Source organism: Rhinatrema bivittatum, chromosome 3, assembly GCF_901001135.1.
Source record: "Rhinatrema bivittatum chromosome 3, aRhiBiv1.1, whole genome shotgun sequence".
Lineage (NCBI taxonomy): Eukaryota > Metazoa > Chordata > Amphibia > Gymnophiona > Rhinatrematidae > Rhinatrema > Rhinatrema bivittatum.
The window spans coordinates 191,284,275-191,304,927 of NC_042617.1; the positions used below are offsets into that span (position 1 = coordinate 191,284,275).

Below are 20,653 nucleotides of genomic sequence, written 5' to 3' on the forward strand. Positions count from 1 at the left end.
AATCACTCGGCACCACTCCCGTTTCTAGGGATCTATTGAACAGGTCACGCTGCGGACCCGCCAGCACATCTCTGAGCTCCCTCAGTATCCTGGGATGAACCTCATCAGGCCCCATGGCTTTTTCCACTTTCAGTTTTCCTAGCTCTTCCCATACATTCTTTTCTGTAAATGGAGTTTCATCTACTCCACTCCCCTCCAGTTTCTTGTTAATTAGTGACGGTCCTTCTCCAGGGTCCTCTTTACTGAACACCGAACTGAAGTATTTGTTTAATATTTCTGCCCTTTCTTCATCTCTCTTCACACATTGATCCTTTTCACCTTTCAATTTCACTATACCACTTTGGACTTTTCTCTTTTCTCTGATGTATCTGAAAAATGTTTTGTCACCTCGCTTTACCTCTTTGGTAACCCTTTCTTCCACTTGACTTTTTGCTTTCTTGATTACTTTCTTCGTCTCCCTCAGTTCCACCAGATATTCTTCCTTGTGATCCTCCCTTTGGGATCCTTTATATTTCTTAAATGCTGTTCTTTTAGCTTTTATTTTATCAGCCACCTCCTTTGAGAACCAGGTAGCTTTCATTTTTCTCTTGGTTTTCTTTACTTTTCTAACATATAGATTAGTTGCCTTGGTAATTGCTCCTTTTAGTTTGGCCCACTGTTGTTCCACATCTCTCATTTTCTCCCAGCCTTCTAGTTCTTTCTCCAGGTACTTCCCCATTTCAACAAAGTCCGTGTTTTTGAACTGTAAAACTCAGGTCTTCGTGCGGTTCTCTGTATCTTATTTGTGATATGAAACCATACCGTTTGATGATCACTGGTGCTGAGGTGGGCTCCCAACCGGATATTAGAGACATTAGCTCCGTTAGTGAGCATTAAATCGAGTATAGCTCCCTCCCTTGTGGGTTCCATTACCATTTGTTTGAACAGAGCCCCTTGCAGGGCATCTACTTTCTCTCTACTACTGTTAGATTCTGCAGAAGGAATTCTCCAGTCTACATCCGGCAGATTAAAATCTCCAACAATCACTAGCTCTCCCTTCTTTCCCATCTTTTGGAGGTCTTCAACCAGATATCTGTCATGATCTTCCATTTGATTTGGAGGCCTGTATACCACTCCAATAAAAATGGATGTCCTATCATCTATTTTTAGGACAGCCATAATGCCTCTTCTTTGCCCCATCTTCCTTGCAGCTCAGATGCTTGGATATTGTTTTTGACATAAAGAGCCACTCTTCCCTCTTTTCTGTCCTCTCTGTCCTTCCTTAACAAGTTATAGCCCGGTATGGCCATATCCCAATCATGAGATTCCAAGAACCATGACTCCATGACAACAACAATGTCCAAGTTCACCTCCACCATTAGGGCTTGCAGACCTGGGATTTTATTGCCCAAACTACGAGTATTTGTGCTCATAGCTTTCCAGCTTTTCTCGTTCAGGTTTCTGCTTTTCTTGGACTCCTTTTGTGACTTATTTAGTCCACTTCACTCTTTTCCTTTTCATTTGTATTTGGGGGGGGGGGGGGGATTAACATTCTAAATTCCAATACCACAAAGGAACACAGGATTCTACTCCAAGTATTTTGTCATTTTATACAAAACAGGTGGTCTCCTTCCCATCTTGGACCTCAGAGATCTCAACAAACATCTGAAAAAGAAAAGTGAACTATATAGTGACTATCCTCCCTCAATTGGAGATCAATGACTGGTTAACTACTGTAGACCGCAAAGATGCCTACATGCATATCCTGATTCATAAAACTTATATAAAATGTCTACAGTTCACCATAGCCAACAGTCATTACCAGTATTGAGTTCTCTCTTTCAGCCTCTCTGTAGTGCTCAGGGTTTTCCCAAAATGTCTCGCAGTGGTTGCTACTCATCTAAGAAAGAATATTTGTTTTTCCATATTTGGATGAATGGCTCATATCCAACAATACTCTTCAAGAAGCTCATTCCTTCACACTCAGTATGATTAATACCCTTCAGTCCCTAGGCTTCATCATTAATTTTCTAAAATCCAATATGAAACCAACTCATATAATAGACTTCATAAGAGCCTTTCTGGATGTTACACAAGAAAAAAGTGTTTTTCCCTCAGCAGAGGATATATGAACTGATCAAGATAATTCTAATCCTTTTCTGTTAGTACCGCCAGGCCGCGGGCGCTGTTCCTTACCTGCTGTCTGGTCACTCGGGCCTCCCAAGCGCCATGGCAGAAGGCTGCTGCCTTCACTCCCCAGGCCGTCCTGCATGCAGGAGGAGCTGGGAAGCCGCCGGCCCTGACTTCCCCAGGCCTTCCCTAGCTCGCGTGCGTGCCAAAGCTCCGCCTCTTAAAGTTGCTGCGGTGGGAAAACCCAGCCCGGCCCCTAGCTGTCATCAGGCCTCACCAGCTATATAAGGAGGATTCCCTGGACATCCAACGACTTGGCAACGAATCTGCTTCGCTTCGGTGAAGTCCTTCTGGCTCCGGTGGTATCCAAAGTTCTGTTCTTGTTTCCTGTGCCTGATTCCTGCGTCCGTTCCTGCCTCCAGAGTCCTGTTCCTGCCTTCCTCCTGCTCCAGCTCCCATCCTTGGTCGCCTGTGGACAGATTTCCCAGCTTCGACCTCGGACTGGCTATCGGCGATCCTCTGGCTTCTGACTCCGGACTGGCTATCGGCGACCCTTGGACTTCTGATATTGGACTGATCTTGGTCAATCCTGCTGATGCTTACCACTCTCTTCACAGGGGCCCACCTAAGACCAGCTAGCCCCCGAACCCAAGGGCTCAACCTGCGGGGAACGGGGTTGGTATTGGCAAAGCTCCAGCCAGCCCTCTGCATCAGCCCAGCCTCGCCTTCCAACGGTGGGGACTTGCGGGGGTTCACCCTCTCAGGTTGTGCCAACCTCACCTCGGGCAAGGGTTCCACGCTCTCGTCCGGTGCCATAACAGATTGCCAAGTCCATGGACCCGGCAGAGGCCTCAGCCCTCCAAGCCATTCCGGGCCTATCTCAAAGGATTCTTGAGCAAGAGAAGGCCCTGGAGACACTTGCCTCAGCGGTGGAGAATTTAAACCGGTGGTTGGACACCATCTCTGCCACACCACTGAGCAGTCTGCCGATGCCCACCATCTCACCTCCGGTACTGGGTGGTCGTGCAGCGATTCCCCTTCCTACTCCTCCCTGCTTTGCTGGGGACCCACAGTCCTGTAGGGGTTTCATTAATTAGTGCAGCATGCACATCTGTTTACAACCAGCCCTTTTTCCAGAGGACATTATGAAGATCACATATATATATTATCTCCTCTTGATGGGAAGGCCCTGGCTTAGGCATCCCCCCGTGGGAACGGGACTTGAATGGCTTCCTGAACATCTTCTGCACCATCTTTGAGGATCCTACCCAGCAAGCAGCCTCCGGGGCGACTCTGCTTTACCTGCGCCAAGGTTCTCGAACCTTATCCGAGTACGTGATTGAGTTTCACATCTTGGCTTCCGAGCTCAAGTAGGACGCTTGTTGTCTGAGGGCCATCTTTCTGGAGGGGGTGAGTCCCAGAATCAAGGAAGAACTCGCAGCCCACGAGCTACCAGGATCTTTAGACGCATTGATCGACATGACTGGGTGAATCGACCGGCACCTCCAGGAACGCTCCCGAGAAGTCCAACTCTCCAGAAGGTCTACCGCCAGCTTCAGATGCCCTTGTCAGTCACCCTCGCCTGTCGAGACCTCTGCTGCCCCCCAGCAAGGAACCCATGCAGCTGGGATATGGGAAACGTATGGCTAAAGAACGTCTCAAATGTCTACAGTCTGGCCTTTGCCTTTACTGTGAGGAGGCAGGCCATCTCCTAGCCACCTGCCCGGTGAGGCCGGGAAACTCCCAGACCTAGGCCTGGTAGGAGGACTCGTCCTAGGTCTCACGTCTCCTGCTCCTCCACTCACCTTGCCTATATCCCTCGCCGTGGGCAGCCAGGAATTCCACACGCTAGCCCTAGTGGACTCTGAGGCTGGTGGCAACTTTATCATGAAACAACTAGTGGAACACCTTTGCATCCCTGTCTCTCAGTCACTGGTGTCCCTGGTGCTCTCCTCCATTCAAGGGGATCCCTGCCCGGACGTGTGATCTTCTCCACTGACCTGCTTACTGTCTGAACTGGAGTGCTCCATGCCGATCTTCTCTCTTTTTATGTCCTGGATCACTCCATACACCCGGTAGTCCTAGGGCTACCCTGGCTCCGAAAGCACTCTACGAGTTTTGACTGGTCCACAATGCAGCTCTCCAGCTGGGGCCCCACATGCCACTCTAGATGCTTAAAACCGTCACACCCCTGGTCTACCACCTCAGTAATCCACTTTTGCGGACGTATTCTCTAAGGACGCCGCGGCTATCCTGCCTCCTCACTGCACCTTCGACTGTGCTATCAACCTGCAGCTTAATGCGGAGCCACCTCGCGGGCATACCTACCCGTTATCCCCTACCGAGACCAGAGCCATGGTGGAATACATCCACAAAAACCTCAACAAGGGCTTCATACACCGTTCTACATCTTCAGCGGGGACAGGATTCTTTTTCATCGCAAAGAAGGATGGTAGCCTCCAACCATGCATCGACTACCAAGGCTTGAACTCCATAACCCTCAAGGATCGATACCCTCTACCGCTTATTTCTGAGCTCTTTGATCTGCTCCAGGGAGCCAAAATATTCTCAAAACACGACCTCAGGGGTGTATACAACCTGATTCGCATTAAGGAGGGAGATGAATGGAAGACGGCGTTTAACACACGGGATGGGCATTATGAATACCTAGTAAAGCCCTTTGGACTCTGCAATGCCCCTGCCATCTTCCAGAATATGATGAATGAGGTATTTCGGGACATGCTATATGACTGTGTCGTAATCTACCTAGATGACAAATTGGTCTTTTCCAAAGATTTGAAAACACACTGTAGGGATGTCGCCCAGGTCCTGCAGCGGTTGCATGAGAACCGACTCTATGCTAAACTCGAGAAACGCTCGTTTGAAAAGGAAACCATGCCCTTCCTGGGGTATGTGGTGTCCAGTCGGGGGTTCCGCATGGACCCCGAGAAACTCAAAGCCATCTGTGACTGGCCCCAGCCTACAGGTCTACGCCTGCTACAAAAGTTCTTAGGTTTCGCAAACTACTACAGATCCTTTATCCGGAACTACTCCACATTGGTGTCTCCGCTTACCACCCTTACCTGTAAAGGCTCCAACCCCAGACAGTGGTCACCTGAGGTGGTTACACCTTTTCTCAGCCTATAAGCTGTATTCCTCCGGGAACCCTGCCTTCGCCATCCCAACCCCAGACAACCTTTCATTGTAGAAGTGGATGCCTTCTCTGAAAGAGTGGGCACCATCCTAAGTCAATACTCCGCTAGCAATACACTCTACCCATGTTCCTTCTTCTCACGACAGCTCTCTCCGGCACAATAGAACTACACCATTGGCGACAAAGAGTTGCTAGCCATCAAAATGGCATTTGAAGAATGGCGCCCATGGTTGGAAGGGGCTCAACACCAGATTTCTGTCTACTCGGACCATAAAAACTTAGAATATTTGCATCGAGCTCAAAGCCTTAATCCTCGGCAAGCACACTGGTCCCTTTTTTTTACATGATTCGATTTCGTGCTCCGCTATTTATTTATTTATTTGAAAGTTTTTATATACCGCACTATGGGGTAGTAGTCTATCCATCTAGCTGGTTTACATAATAGAACATACACAATATCTTAATTTACATCATTTAAAATGAATATAGTGACAATACAAATACAATACAGTAATAACAAATACTAATATTATTGAAATCATATTTAAAAGAATTCATTGCGGTAGGTTGTATGCACATGTAAATAAATATGTTTTAATGAGATTTTTTGAACTGATTATGGTTTACGTTTTTTTTTACCTGCGAGTGGACGCCCTCTCTCGCTGATTCCTGCATCTGTTCCTGCCTCCAGAGTCCTGTTCCTGCCTCCCGTGCCTTCCTCCTGCTCCAGCTCCCATCCTTGGTTGCCTGCGGACTGATTTCCCGGCTTCGACCTCAGACAGGCTATCGGCGACTCTCTGGCTTCTGACTCCGGACTGGCTATCGGAGACTCTCTGGCTTCTGACTCTGGACTGGCTATTGGCGATCCTCTGGCTTCTGACTCCGGACTGGCTATTGGAGACTCTCTGGCTTCTGACTCTGGACTGGCTATTGGCGATCCTCTGGCTTCTGACTCCGGACTGGCTATCGGCGACCCTTGGACTTCTGATCTTGGACTGATCTTGGATGATCCTGATGACACTTGCCAATCTCTTCACAGGGGCCCATCTAAGACCATCCAGCCCCCGAACCCAAGGCCTCAACCTGCGGGAATCGGGGTTGGTATTAGCGAAGCTCCAGCCTGCTCTCTGCATCATCCCAGCCTCACATTCTGATGGTGGGGACCTGCAGGGGTTTGCCCTCTCAGGGTGTGCCAACCTCACCTCGGGCAAGGGGTCCATGCTCTCGTCCGGTGCTGTAACATTTTCATATCAGAAGCAAGTTTCTTCCCTTTTCTTCATGAAAATGTTGAGCCTCTTGACAGCAGTAGACCATGTTACCACTTTTGCACATCTCAACATGAGTCAAGTTCATTGGCACCTAAATTCTAAGTGGAACCAGCACCTAGAACCATTTTTTCACAAGGTGAATATATCCAACATTCTCATTACTCTCTGGCATGATGACTGGATCCTTCAAATCTGCTGAAAAGTCACTATTTTCAACATTCTCAGTTTTAAATTACAATAATTACAGATGTCTCTAATCAAGAATGAGGTGCTATAAAGGAGTGTAGACCCTCCCTAAAAGCCTAGGACCAGGCATTTAGTCTAGTCCACCTTAAGCCACAAATAGAAAGGGAGTTCTGTTCTGAGGGCATTTTCCTTAGAAGGGGATAACAAACTAGACCAAGGGAAAATATGGAGCTCCAGGGAAGAGAAGGCAGCCCAGGGAAGGTCAATACTGAATAATTGTGAATTATATTGCTATCTTTTTGCTTTTGGAAACCTCTAAGGTAAGCAGAACTCTTTCTGTTTTATTTTTCTTTAATTTTTTAAATTTATTTTTATTAATGTTCATTCCATTTACCCAAAAATGATAAAGAAAAGTGCAATTATGCAGAAATACACAGGAAATCCATCCTTAAGAAAATAAACAACAGCATAATATGCCATTAGCCTACCTAATGGGGAGTATAAAGAAAACAAGGGAATCAAAAACAAGCAATTACAACAATGTATAGAGCCATAGCGGAGTTATACTATTGTATTTTTCTGTAATTAATAAAAAGTCTATGAGAAAACAGGCAGAGCCCAGCCTAAGTCTGTTCTCTGGCCTGCCAATGACTGCTTATAATTCAGGGATTTCTGCACTAAGCCTGGTACATGCAGAGAACCACTCAAAAAAGAGGAAAAAAGAGAAGGAAACTTTTTTCACTTTTTCCCCTGGGGATTTTTTCTACTGCTGGAGCTGGGATATTATTTTATAACAGACTAAAGAGGGTAGCTCTGCCTGGAGAAAGGGATTTATATAGTGAGTTAGAGCTGAACAAGCAGGAAAACCTACAGCCTGGGGAAGCTCCACAATTCATTTTTCATCGATTAAAAGATGCCGGATAAAAGTGGCTACAACCAGAGGTGAAGACCATCCTTGAGGGAGCCAATCAGGGTCTCCTGGAACAGTTTATGGATGGGCTGGACTGGCCCATTTGGAATTGGGTGTGTCAGCACCCAAGATCACCCTGGAGAAAGCATTGGAAATGGTGCACACCTTCCATCAGGCTTAATTGATGCACAGGCTCCCTATCACAGCAATAAGAGTGCAGGACCACTGCAATGATCCTCAGAGCAGATCAGCTCTGGTTCCATACTCAGGTCACAGCCCCATGTTCCCCAGCTTGTTTCAGCTGTGGGAGGAGAGGTCATTTGGCCGGAGATTGTCAATATCAAGGAAGCCATGGAAGTCAACCTGGTAACACAGCCAGTACTAAAGGCTAAAGCATGCATTGACAAGGTAGGACCTTCAAAGCAGGGATAATTGCAGAGTCAGAGAAGGAAAGAAGTATCTGAAGAATTTGCCCGCCTGAATAGCAAGGGTCTGGACACGTTCCCCTTTTGCTAACTTTATGCCGAGTGTGTATATGAAGAGTGGACTTGCCCCTATGATAAAGAAGGGAATAAAGAACTCTTTACAGGAAGCAGGAAAAAATTGGAGCAGCCCCACAGGCATGCTCCTACTGTTTGGTAAAAGACCATACTGTTGAGGATTGCCCATGGCTTGAGGATCTAGAATGGGAGTGCAGGCTAGTGAAGCTTCACAAAAGAGTATGCTGTTGAAAGAAGGAAGGGAATGATGAACCCTTTATTGGAACTGTTAAGTTAAGGCAGAGTGAGCCCCGCAGGTGTACTCCCGTTGTGAAGCAAAAGAGCATGTTGTCAGGAACTGCCACCAACTTGAAAATGAAGAAGGGGAGCACGAGTAGGTGCGTATCTTTGCAAAGATTCAAAGCTGTAATTAGGTGAATGGTTCATGATTGGGACTGTCAGACTTTGTGTTTCATTTGACCTGAATGAGATTTCCACCCAAGCTATGGTAGATTCAGAGTACAGAAAAATTCTCAACCATAAATACTTAGCCCAGCGAAGGAAGATCCATTGCAAAAAGGTGACATTCGCCTGTATATATGATAACCAGCAGCAGTACCACCTAATTGGTTCTGCTGACAACTCCAGCAGGATAAGCCATTATGGAAGTGGGAATAATTTCCAAGCTCCCATATTCTATGGGGCGGATTTTAAAACCCCTGCGCGCGCCGGCGTGCCTATTTTGCATAGGCCGCCGGCGCGCGTAAAGCCCCGGGACGTGCGTAAGTCCCGGGGCTTTCGAAACGGGGAGGGAGGGGGCATGTCCGGGGGCGTTCCCGAAATGACACGGTGTTTCGGGGGCATGCCGCGGCATTTTGGGAGCAGGCCCAGGGGTGTGGCGCCGGCCCGGGGACATGGTCGAGGCCTCCGGACCACGCCCCCGGGACCGGAGGACGGAGCGGGGCTGCCGGCGACGCACGCAAAGTTACGCCTGCTTTCAGTAGTTGTAACTTTGCCGACAAAGGTAAGGGGGGGGTTTAGATAGGGCCGGGGGGGGGGGGGGGTGGGTTAGGTAGGGGAAGGGAGGGGAAGGTGGGGGGAGGGTGAAGAAAAGTTCCCTCCGAGGCCGCTCCGAAATCGGAGCGGCCTCGGAGGGAACAGGCAGGCCGCGCTGGGCTCGGCGCGCGCAGGTTGCACAAATGTGCACCCCCTTGCGCGCGCCGACCCCGGATTTTATAAGATACGCGCGGCTACGCACGGATCTTATAAAATCTAGTGTACTTTTGTTCGCGCCGGTGGCACGAACAAAAGTACCGGCGCGCGTATTGTTTTAAAATCCGCCCCTATGGTTTTAAGGTTTGATTATTCCCAGTTTGAAACCCTACAGGGCCAGCTCACGTACAGTTGAGCCAGCCTAGATGGCTTCAAGATACCCTCTCTGGAAGCTTGCCCACATGGCAAAGTACAAAAACCACAGAGGCAACACCAGAGAAGAAATTTGAGAGGTCCTAATGGTTAGAGGCTGTTTTGGACAGGAGTTCCCAGGGATAAAAGAAAAAAGGTAAACTTGGCAGGAAAGACTCCTGCCAGGGACTTTGTTCTGTCAACCTTGCAGGGTGGTAGACTTCTTCAGGAGTTGGCCAGATAAAGATAGAGGCTTAACCTAACAAGGTCAAGCTGAGGGGGAGGGTATGTAAAGGAGTGTATGGTTGACCCTCCTTAAAAGCCCAGAAACAGGCATTTAGCCTGGTCCAACTTAAGCCACAGACAGGAAGGGAATTGTGTTCTGAGGGCATTTTCCTTAGAAGGAGATAAGAATCTAGGCCCAGGGAGAACACAGAGCCACAGTGAAAAGAAGGAAGCTTAGGGAAGGCCAATACTGACTAGCTGAGAGTTGCATTGCTGTCTTTTTGCTTTTGAAAACTGCTAAGGTAACCAGAGCTATTTCTGTTGTATTTTTCTGTAATTATGAGAAAATAACCAGAGTACAGTCTGAGTCTGTTCTGTAGCCCACCAAAGACAACTCATGGTGTCACAGGTACTCATTTGAACAACTTTTATTCTCCATAGGAAAGATTGCTCTACATAAATCACCTCAAGCCTATCTGACAAAGTTGAAAACTGAATCAGGGTGCATCTTAGCACTACAAGAACATACCACAAAAGTTCAGAAGGAATTCTTATCTCACAGTATTGCAGGGTTATTAAGATTCATGAATGAGCTAACTCATCTTAAACTCCCAGTTAAAGATCTACCTACTCCTTGAGATCTAAACATAGTTCTTGCTCAGCTCATGAAATAAACATTTGAGACTCATAATTGTAAATATAACATTCTTTCTCAGAAGGTTTTGTTTTTGAAATGTATAATTTGTGCCTGGATAGTAAATGAACTGCAAGAATTTGTCACATAATGTATTTTCCACCACAGAGTAGTTTTGAAAACTCATCTCAGATTTATAGCAAATGTGGTCTCCCAATTTTAGCATGCAGGTTGATGATTTTGACTACTTATGTAAGAATATAGCAAATATTTTCATATAATCCTCAGCTTGGGAGGCCCTATTTTCTTGGCTGATTACTATCCCACTTGTCCATGAAGCAAAGTTGCTTACCTACAGCAGATGTTCTCCTTAGACAGCAGGACAAATCAGCTGCAGAATCCCATCCACTTCCCTAAGAGTTGAAGGTTAGCTTGTTGCAAAGATTGAGAAGATTCACATGGTGGTGACTATGGGGAAATACCTGCACATGTTCAAAAAACTCTTATTTCTGTGCTCTAAAAGAGCTCACCAACTTATGTAGCTGATTTGTTCTACTGCCTACGGAGAACACCTGTTATAAGGAAGCGGCTTTACTTTTCCTTTGAATTCTGAAAATGTATAAGTACTTGTTTCATTGTATTGTGTACTGAATATTAGAGATGTGGTTCGTTTTTCGCCCGAATTAGGAAATTCAACGAAATTTCCTAACTCGTTGTGGTTTCGGAGGCCCCGAAACCCGAAAAGAATTTTCCCCGAATTTCGGGGAAATTTCGTTTTTCGGGTTTGCATGGGGAGAGGGACACTTTTTTTTTTTTTTAAATTAAAACCCACCCCGAACATTTAAATAAACTATAATACAACACCCCCCCCTGATCCTGATCCCTCCCCAAGACTTACTAAGTACATCCCTGGTGGTCTAGCGGGGTCCCAGGTTCCATTTGCCCTCCGTGCCCGTGCTACTGCAAGCCGTGCTCTTTAAAATGGTGCCGAATAGCCTCTGAACTACCATGTCACAGGGGCTACCGGCGCCATTGGTCAGCCCCTGTCACATGGCCATCGGCGCCATCTTGTGCTCCTGTCATGTGACTGGAGCTGACCAATGGCGCTGAAAGCCTCTGTGACGTAGTATGGGCAAAGGCTATCGGCGCCATTTTGATTACTGGCAGCCGACAACGAAATTGCTTTCGGACCCCCGCTGGACCCCCAGGGATTATTGGCAAGCCTTGGGGAGGTCAAGAGCCCCCTCCTGACCCCCCCTGATTTTAAATGCTTAGGGTGGGTTTTTTTTAAGCTTCCTTTGCCGTTTCGTTTTTTGGCCCGGTTTCAGGTTTCCTCGTTGCGTTTTTCAAAAAAACGCAACGAGAAAACCCAAAATTTACCACGAAGTATCCGAGTCAAAAAACGACCCGGCAGAAAAAAACGAACCTCATCTCTACTGAATATAAGAAGAAATGGTAGAAAATCAGTCCTACAATAGGAATTAATCTATATATTTTCTACACAGGCGCAATGTCTTACACATCACAGCACATTCCCCTGTAGGGCACCATATCCACCTGTGCAGTACTGTGCCATTTATCTTTGGAGAAGAAGAAATTATTATGCCATATCTTGAAAAGGTAGGTGATCCATTGCCAATGCAGTGGAGATAATCATTGTCCATAATTTGTAATTCACTAATCCTAAACCGACTACTACCTTTTGGGTTCAATGGAAATGTAAAAGGGAATCAATTTACATGCAAGATAAGAAGTTATATATAGTTAATATGCATGTTTATTCTATTTATAATTACTGATTTTATATATAAAATTCAATACTTTATATAGTTTATAATTTATTGGGTTTTTTATACCGCAGTATTGGCGTTAGCCTTCACAGCGGTTTACAATATACATATTAGAAATACAATAAATCAGTTCAATAAAAGATGACAGCTAATGTCAAATGTAAAAGATTTAAAGCTGCATCTTAAAGCTCCTTGCACAGATTACTATTGCTCAAAACTCATATACACTCCTTAATAGGGATGTGAATCGTGTGATCAATCGTCTTAACGATAGATTTTGGCTGGGGGGGAGGGAAATCTGATCGTCATGTTTTGTTTTGTTTTAAATCGTAAAAAATCGTAAATCGGGGGAGGGCGGGAAAACCGGCACACCAAAACAACCCTAAAACCCACCCCGACCCTTTAAAACAAATCCCCCACCCTCCTGAACCCCCCCCCAAAATGTTTTAAATTTCCTGGGGTCCAGTGGGGGGGTCCCGGCGCGATCTCCCGCGATCTTCCGCTCTCGGGCCACGGCTGCGTTAATAGAAATGGCACCGGTGGCCCTTTGCCCTTACCATATGACAGGGCAAAGGTAGCGCTGGCGCCATTTTGGTTCCTGTCACCCGACATCACAAGTGCAGGAGATTGCTCTTGGACCCCCACTGGCCAGTTTGGGGGGGGCCTCCTGACCCCCACAAGACTTGCCAAAAGTCCAGCGAGGGTCCGGGAGCAACCTCCTGCACTCAAGCTGTATTGCCAATATTCAAAATGGTGCCAGCGCTACTTTTGCCCTCACTATGTCATACGGCGCGAGTGCAGGAGGTCGATCCCGGACCCCCGCCTGCCTTTTGGCAAGTCTTCTGGGGGTCAGGATGCCCCCCCCAAGCTGGCCAAAAGTCCCTGGAGGTCCAGCAGGGGTCCGGGAGCGATCTCCTGCACTCGTGACGTCGGGTGACAGGAACCAAAATGGCGCCGGCGCTACCTTTGCCCTGTCATATGGTAAGGGCAAAGGGCCACCGGCGCCATTTCTATTAACGCAGCCGTGGCCCGAGAGCGGGAGATCGTGGGAGATCGCGCCGGGACCCCCCCACTGGACCCCAGGTAATTTAAAACATTTTGGGGGGGTTCAGGAGGGTGGGGGATTTGTTTTAAAGGGTCGGGGTGGGTTTTAGGTTTGTTTTGGTGTGCCGGTTTTCCCGCCCTCCCCCCTCCCCCGATTTACGATTTTTTGACGATAAATCGGGGGAATTGTTATTGTATCGCGGCTCTAACGATTTTTGATTATTTAAAATATATCTGACGATTGTTTTAAATCGTCAAAAAACGATTCACATCCCTACTCCTTAATATCTCTACTCCGAATGCGGATGACCCTGGCTTTTTTCAATCTGTCTTCACTAATCTTTTGTCATCGGATTATCCTTCTTACATCATCGGTGGAGACTTCAATCAACCCCTGAATCTATTCTTGGATAAAAAAAACCACCGCACTTCCCTGCATTTCAAAAGCATGTAAAACGTTGCAGCATCTCATGGATTCATTTGGTTTATCTGATCCTTGGCACCTCACACTTCCAACTACCAAAGACTACACCTTTTACTCTTTCCCTCACACCTCTTATTCCAAGATTGACTTTTTTCTTATCTCCTGGTCATTGCTCTCTACTATTCAGATGGCAACAATCAGTCCCATCTTAATATCTGATCATGCTGCTGTCTCCATCCAACTTGAATTATCATCACCTTTGGTATTCGACCGTCAATGGTGTTTGAACTCTTCTCTGCTGACAGATACATCTTTTGTCGAGCACCTCCAGGCGAAAATTGCTGAATATTTTCGGCTCAACACAACTCCAGACATTGCCTCCCTAACCCTTTGGGAAGCTTTTAAAGCTACAATTCAGGGGTATATAATCAGCCCTACAATTCACACTCGTCAGGCCCAAAAAGCAGCCATATCTCGCCTACAGGATACAATTTCTTCACTTGTACGGACTCATATATCCTCACTGACGCCTTCCTCACTTTCAGTGCTTCTCAAAGGGTGTTACCAATATAATCTGCAAATGAGCTCCCAAGTTAAAGCTGGGATGTTCCAGACTCAGGCCTTGTAATACACTGAAAACAATAAATGCGGGAAACTACTTGCAACCTGCCTCAAAAAAAGATCTGAGAAGAAGCAAATTCCTACTATCCTCTCCTCAACAAATCAGCCTGTGACTTTGGATACTGAAATATTGCAATCCTTTAGAGATTTCTATGCTTCTCTGTATCAGGTGGAATCCACAACATCTCCTGAGGAGATTGATCAATTTCTCTCCTGACTTACATACCCAGTTTTGTCACCCACTCACACCAATGCGTTGGATGCCCCTATTACTTCAGAAGAGATCAAAGCAGCCATCAGCACTCTAACCAGCGGTAAAGCTCTGGGGCCTGATGGTTTCACTACTGACTTTTATCAAGCTTTCAAAATGGACCTTAATCCACATCTTCTCACTTATTTTGCTTCTCTTCTCTCCCATACAGATGCTTCTAATGTTTTTTCAGATGCTTGTATTGTGGTACTTCCAAAGCCAGGCCGTGACCCTAAACTAGTCTCTAATTACAGGCCCATCTCCCTTTTGAATACAGACTACAAATTTTTCACCAAACTTTTGGCCACCAGGCTTTCTCACTATATGGGATCCCTAATACACCCTGACCAATCTGGCTTTATTAAAAACCGCTTAATTGCTACCAACACCCGCCTTTTCCTACAAATACAGGATTACGCTTCTGCCCTGTCATCTCCAGCAATAGCGATTTCACTAGATGCTGAAACGGCCTTTGACAGGGTGGAATGGCCTTTCCTACTTTCAGTTCTTAAATGGTTTGGCATTGGCCCCACCTTTATATCTTGGGTGAATCTCCTTTACTCTTCCCCTTCTGCATACCTTTATATAAACAATAGGATGTCCCCTCTTTTTCATCTCCACAGGGGAACCAGACAGGGTTCCCCCTTTCTCCCCTACTTTTTAACCTGGCTTTGGAACCTCTGCTTCTTGCCATTAGGCAAACATATACTATTGAAGGAATCACTATTGGATCTAACACCTTTAAATTATCCGCAAATGCCAATGATGTCCTCCTCTTCTTACTTCATCCAACCTCCTTTCTCCCCTCACTATTTCAGCTTATCACTAGTTACTCACTTGTGTCAGGATACAAAGTCAACTGGCATAAAACTGAGATGTTACCCTTAAATCTGATGGGTTCTCTTGCTGACCTTTCATTCTTTCCTGTTCAGAAGGTCACTAAGGGTCTCAAATTCTTGGGTGTTCTTTTTCATAATGATATTACGACTTCCATTGATTGCTGCGAATCCCAAATTTTGCAGAAACTATGGGACGGCTATTCTTCAGTGGTCCCCTCTTCATCTCTCCTGGTGGGGCCGGCTCGATACCATAAAAATGGTTTTGGCACCAAAAATTACATATTTTTTTTCTATTCTCCCTGCCTTCTTTTCCAAGGATTTTTATACTTATGTTGATCGTACTCTTACCTGTTTCTTGTAGAACAATAAAGCCCCTCGAATAGCATTATCCAAACTGAAAAGGGTTCCCCAAGAGGGTGGAATGAATTTCCCTGATTTTTACTCTTATCATCGGGCTTTCATTTTACAACTAGGATATCACTACTTTATGACGCCCAGCTCTCCTTTTGATGTCCCACGCTGGCTCCTTCTGGAATTACAGCTACTCCACCCATACTCTATTCAGTTCTTTCCCACTGTGTCACTCTCAATCACCCATGCACACAATCCCATTCTACGGGCCATGCACATAGCCCTTTTAGATTTTGATTCAGTTTGCATGCCTGACTCTAGCCCCTGGAAAACATCCCATTATGCCCCCATATGGCACAAACCTTTGATCCAAATTGATAGTCATTCTGGAAATTGGCTTTTATGGTAGTCCCATGGGATTTGGTTTTTACACTCCATAATGCAAAATAATGGTATTCTTACCTTTGAACAGTTGCGACTGCAATTTGCATTGCCAAAATCTCAGTTTTATGCCTGGCTTCAACTTTGTAATGCTCTTCATATAATATCTGTACCTGTCTTGTTTGATACTAATCTGCCATATATTCTCAAGTTTTACCAGGTGTATGGCACTCAAGGACATTTGGCCTCTCATTTTTATAAATTGTTCAAAACTTGTTTAATCCCCAGCTCCAATTCTAGCCTGTACTCGGTGTGGTCATCTGAATTCTTACATCCTCCAGCTCACACTGCTTGGTCATATGTATGGAAGGTCTCCAATCGCATATCACTTTCCTCCAGTCTGACTCAAACGTCCTTCTTTGTTATGCATCGGGAGGTTTGGATGCCCTGGAAGCTCCATCTAGCTGGTCTACTGACCTCTCATGCCTGTTGGTCATGTCAAGGGGATACGAGCTCCCTTTCCCATATGCTTTTTTACTGTCCACATGTCTCCATCTTTTGGGGATAAGTCTGGAAAACTACCTCACGGATCCTTGGTCTTTCACAACCTCTTACATACTCCTTGATAATACTCAAAGGCGCAGATGTGTCAGTCGACCTCCCCATTCCCTCTCGTAAACTGTTAGATTTTTTCTTAACTGTGGCCATACAAAATATTATGTCTAATTGGAAATGCAGTGATATGCTATTGGAGCACCTCTGGTGGAATTCTGTTTGTCTTTTTAGCAAATATGAGCTCTCCATGGCTATCAAATACCGCCGGCTGCTGTCATGGGGTAGGGTGTGGAAGCCTCTCAACGACTACATAAGCATATTGTCGTGAAAATGGATGATGATTGTAAATACATTCCATATTGAGCCAATCCTTTTTTTTCTTCTCTCCCTCCTTCCTCTTCATCTTATCTTTCTGTACTTCCCCCTCTCTTTCTCCTTTCTCTCTTGCTTTCTCTCTATTTCTTTTCTTTTTCTCTGTTTATCTTTCTCAAACAAACTTCTAAGAAATGTAGCTGTTTTTTGTTTTTTTTCCTTTTGGTATTCTTCAAATCCTGTTTATACCAGTATTATCTGTTATGTACCTCATTTAGGCTTGTTACAATATTAATAAAGAGATTTCAAAAAAAAAAACTGCATCTTAAAATATACTGTATACTATTGCAATAAAAGATGTGGTACACTTGTTAAATGAATGCTGTGAAATCTGGTATTACTACCACGAAATCTGTTGTTTTAAGTAGTCTCTGGGATATATCACCTCCCAAGATATCACAGTGCATATGTTTGATATAGTATATTTAACCAGCCTTGGAGTACTGTTGTATCCCATACAAAAACTAGACAAACATATATTTGGAAATAAAACAATAGAATCTTAAGGTAAGCAATTTAAATATCAGTTAAAGATAATTTATATCTGTGCTTGAAGAAGACTGAATGGAGCTCTGTATTACCATTAAACCAAAGAAATGTTGTGTGTCTGGGTGGGACTATATACTGTCTTGCTGAGAAGTTTATTTTAGCAGAAAATATTTTCAGCTCATCAGAATCCTTAGACAGTAACTTTCAAACAGGCACAAAGGCACACATATACACGAGTGTGTCAGTGTGCACCCAGAGAAACATCAGTTTTATAGCATGCACGCACATATGTATGCAGGTATTAAAATAGTCTAGACCCAAAAAGCAAAGCGGAAGCTGATCCAGTTGGCTGTATTACAGTGAAGACAATAGGAATCGGACGATCAAAAGAAGCCCTTTATTATAATGCCTGACTCTGGCCGAGTTTCGCTCATAGAGCTGCCTCAGGGGCAACTAGAAATGAATAAATATGTAAATATAAAAATTTGAAACAACACAATTAAATAATTAAAAACAATAAAATCATAAATACATGTATAGGTGTACAAACTCAAATCATAAAATAAAATACATGTATTGGTGTACAAACTAGAATTAAATCAATATCTACCTTATAAATGGCCTGTGACCGACGGCCCGCAAATGCGCAGTAGAGACCAGCTCTACCGCGCATGTGCGGGCGAGCACGTCGCTCTGAGGCAGCTTCAGAAAGAAAAAAAAATGGCGGCGTCCAGTAGCAGCAGCGGGCGGCGGCGGCGGTACCGGCAGCGGGCGGCGACGGCGGTAGCGAGCGGCGACGGCGGTAGCGAGCGGCGGCGGTAGCGACGGCGGTAGCGGGCGGCGACGGCGGTAGCGGGCGGTAGCGAGGGAGGGAGAAGAGAGAGAGGGGGAGGGACGGACTGAGTGGGAGGGAGGGACGGAGAGAGAGAGTGGGAGGGAGTGACTGAGTGAGAGGGAGGGACTGAGTGGGAGGGAGGGATTGAGTGAGGGGGAGGGACTGGGACTGAGTGAGAGGGAGAGGGGGGACTGAGGGAGGGAGTGGGACTGGGAGAGAGAGGGAGGGAGTGGGACTGAGGGAGAGTGAGTGGGACTGAGTGAGTGAGAGGGAGGGGGGAGGGAGTGAGTGAGAGGGAGGGGGGAGGGAATGACTGAGTGGGAGGGAGGGATTGAGTGAGGGGGAGGGACTGAGGGAGGGAGTGGGACTGAGGGAGAGAGGGAGGGAGGGAGTGGGACTGAGGGAGAGGACGGAGGGAGTGGGGACTGAGTGAGAGTGAGTGGGACTGAGTGAGTGAGAGGGAGGGAGAGAGGGGGGAGGGAGTGAGTGAGACTGAGTGGGAGGGAGGGACTGAGTGATAGGAGAGGGAGGGTGGGGAGGAGTGGGTGAGGGAGGGGGTGGTGAAGAGTGAGGGGAGAGAGAAAGAGGGGGAGGTGAGAGACAGAGGGATGTAGCCCGTTTTAACGGGCTTAACGGCTTGTATGTATATAAATTTGAAACAACACAATTAAATAATTAAAATAATGAAATCATAAAATACATTTATAGGTGTACAAACTCAAATCATAAAATCATAAAATACATGTATAGGTGTGCAAACTCATGGTTTACAAACAAATTAAACTTAAAAATGTGTTTAGACATCAAAATGGTGTATAGCATAGTATACAGAAAAATATAAAGAATGTCTTATTAAATGAAACTGGAGAGGCTGACTTTTCGTGTATATAATTAATAATCAGAAATTGTAATGAAGTCAATGTTACTAGTGAAGAAATAACCCACACCAAAAGCATTAGTTATTTCAGTGATGCTTACTTCAATTAGCAGGACTTAAAATATGCCTGCTGGGCTGCTGTCACAATGTCACAGTATCACGTAAGGACATACATTTGTTCCTAAATAGAAATCAACAATGAATAAACCACATTGCAATAGAAAAAATGAGAAAATTCCTAAAAAAATGTTTTGGTATTGTCCCGCTATTTCCAGAACTCCAGTCTATTGCATCTGCCTAATTGACACTATGTCACTAAAAAACAAATACATAATTAAATAATCATATACTATGTCTACTTATGGATTGCACAAAATACTCTTGGTTATCCAGTGTACGGAAAAAATTACTATCAATGTGATAGAATACTTATGAGACGTACATAGCCATTCATAGACATCAGAATACCTATAAATTACCTTCTTAGAACAATATCTCTAGCTTATGTAAATACCGGGAAAAAACCTATATACATGCTTTATGAAATTATCAGCAAATCAAAAAAATATTTAACATCAGAAGAAAAACTGCTATATAACTATGGACATTGAAACTCTCAAGAATTGTGCTATTACTTAAAAAACAAGTCTATTATTATATAGTTTCTACCGTATTCCAAAACAATTTTAGTGTCACCGTTCCATACGTAAATCACAACCAAGGACTCAACAAATCGCGCTTCTAAAAGATCTCATACCTGTGGAATGCATTGAAGGTCATTCTGCTACTATCAACTAAAGACGCTGTCAACCCAAGTATTTATACCAATTCTCGCGAGACGTGCGATGCTTCGTGCCAAAAACGTTGATTCACTCAACCTGTCAATCGAGGTGTCCAAAGGATCTCGATACTAACTAAATGTTAAATTAATTAACTATATAATCACAATAAATGTGCACTTCCTGATGGAAATCCATATTAAATGATATAAATTTATAGGGTTCACTTCATTGTGGCACACCATCACGTTCCCGCCCCCCTCCTCTGGAATCATCTCTCTCTCTTTCCTCCCCCCCCCCCCCTCCCAGTCCCTGGCTTCATCATCATCATCATCATCTTCCCTTCACTATCATCATTACCTTCTAATCTCTTCCACTCTCCCCCTTCCTTCATCTTCCACCCCTATCATCATCATCATCTTCCACTGTCTTCCATCTTCCATAACTTCACTGCAGTCATCACCTTCTTTTCTCTTTCTCCTAGCATCATCACTTTCTCCTCTGTCCTCTCCTCCTCCCCCACCTTCCCTCCAGCATCATCATCACTTTCTCTTTCCTTTCCTCTACACCTCTCCCTCTATCCCCTGGTATCACCACTTTCCATTTGGCTCCCTTCTCTCTCCCTCCATCTCTCTGGGCATCATCACCTTCCCTTTCCCTTCCTTTCCTATCCTTCT

The 20,653-nt window shown here is 45.3% G+C and overlaps 1 protein-coding gene across 1 annotated transcript in view; it reads left to right on the forward strand.

The window, feature by feature from the left end:
- The window catches only part of ADGB (androglobin), a 790,434-nt gene that overhangs the window by 490,621 nt on the left and 279,160 nt on the right, over positions 1 to 20,653 (forward strand). Inside the window, exon 19 of the mRNA XM_029594040.1 lies at positions 11,875 to 11,989. Coding sequence (XP_029449900.1) covers positions 11,875 to 11,989 — 115 coding nt within the window. The remainder of the gene's footprint in view (positions 1 to 11,874; positions 11,990 to 20,653) is intronic.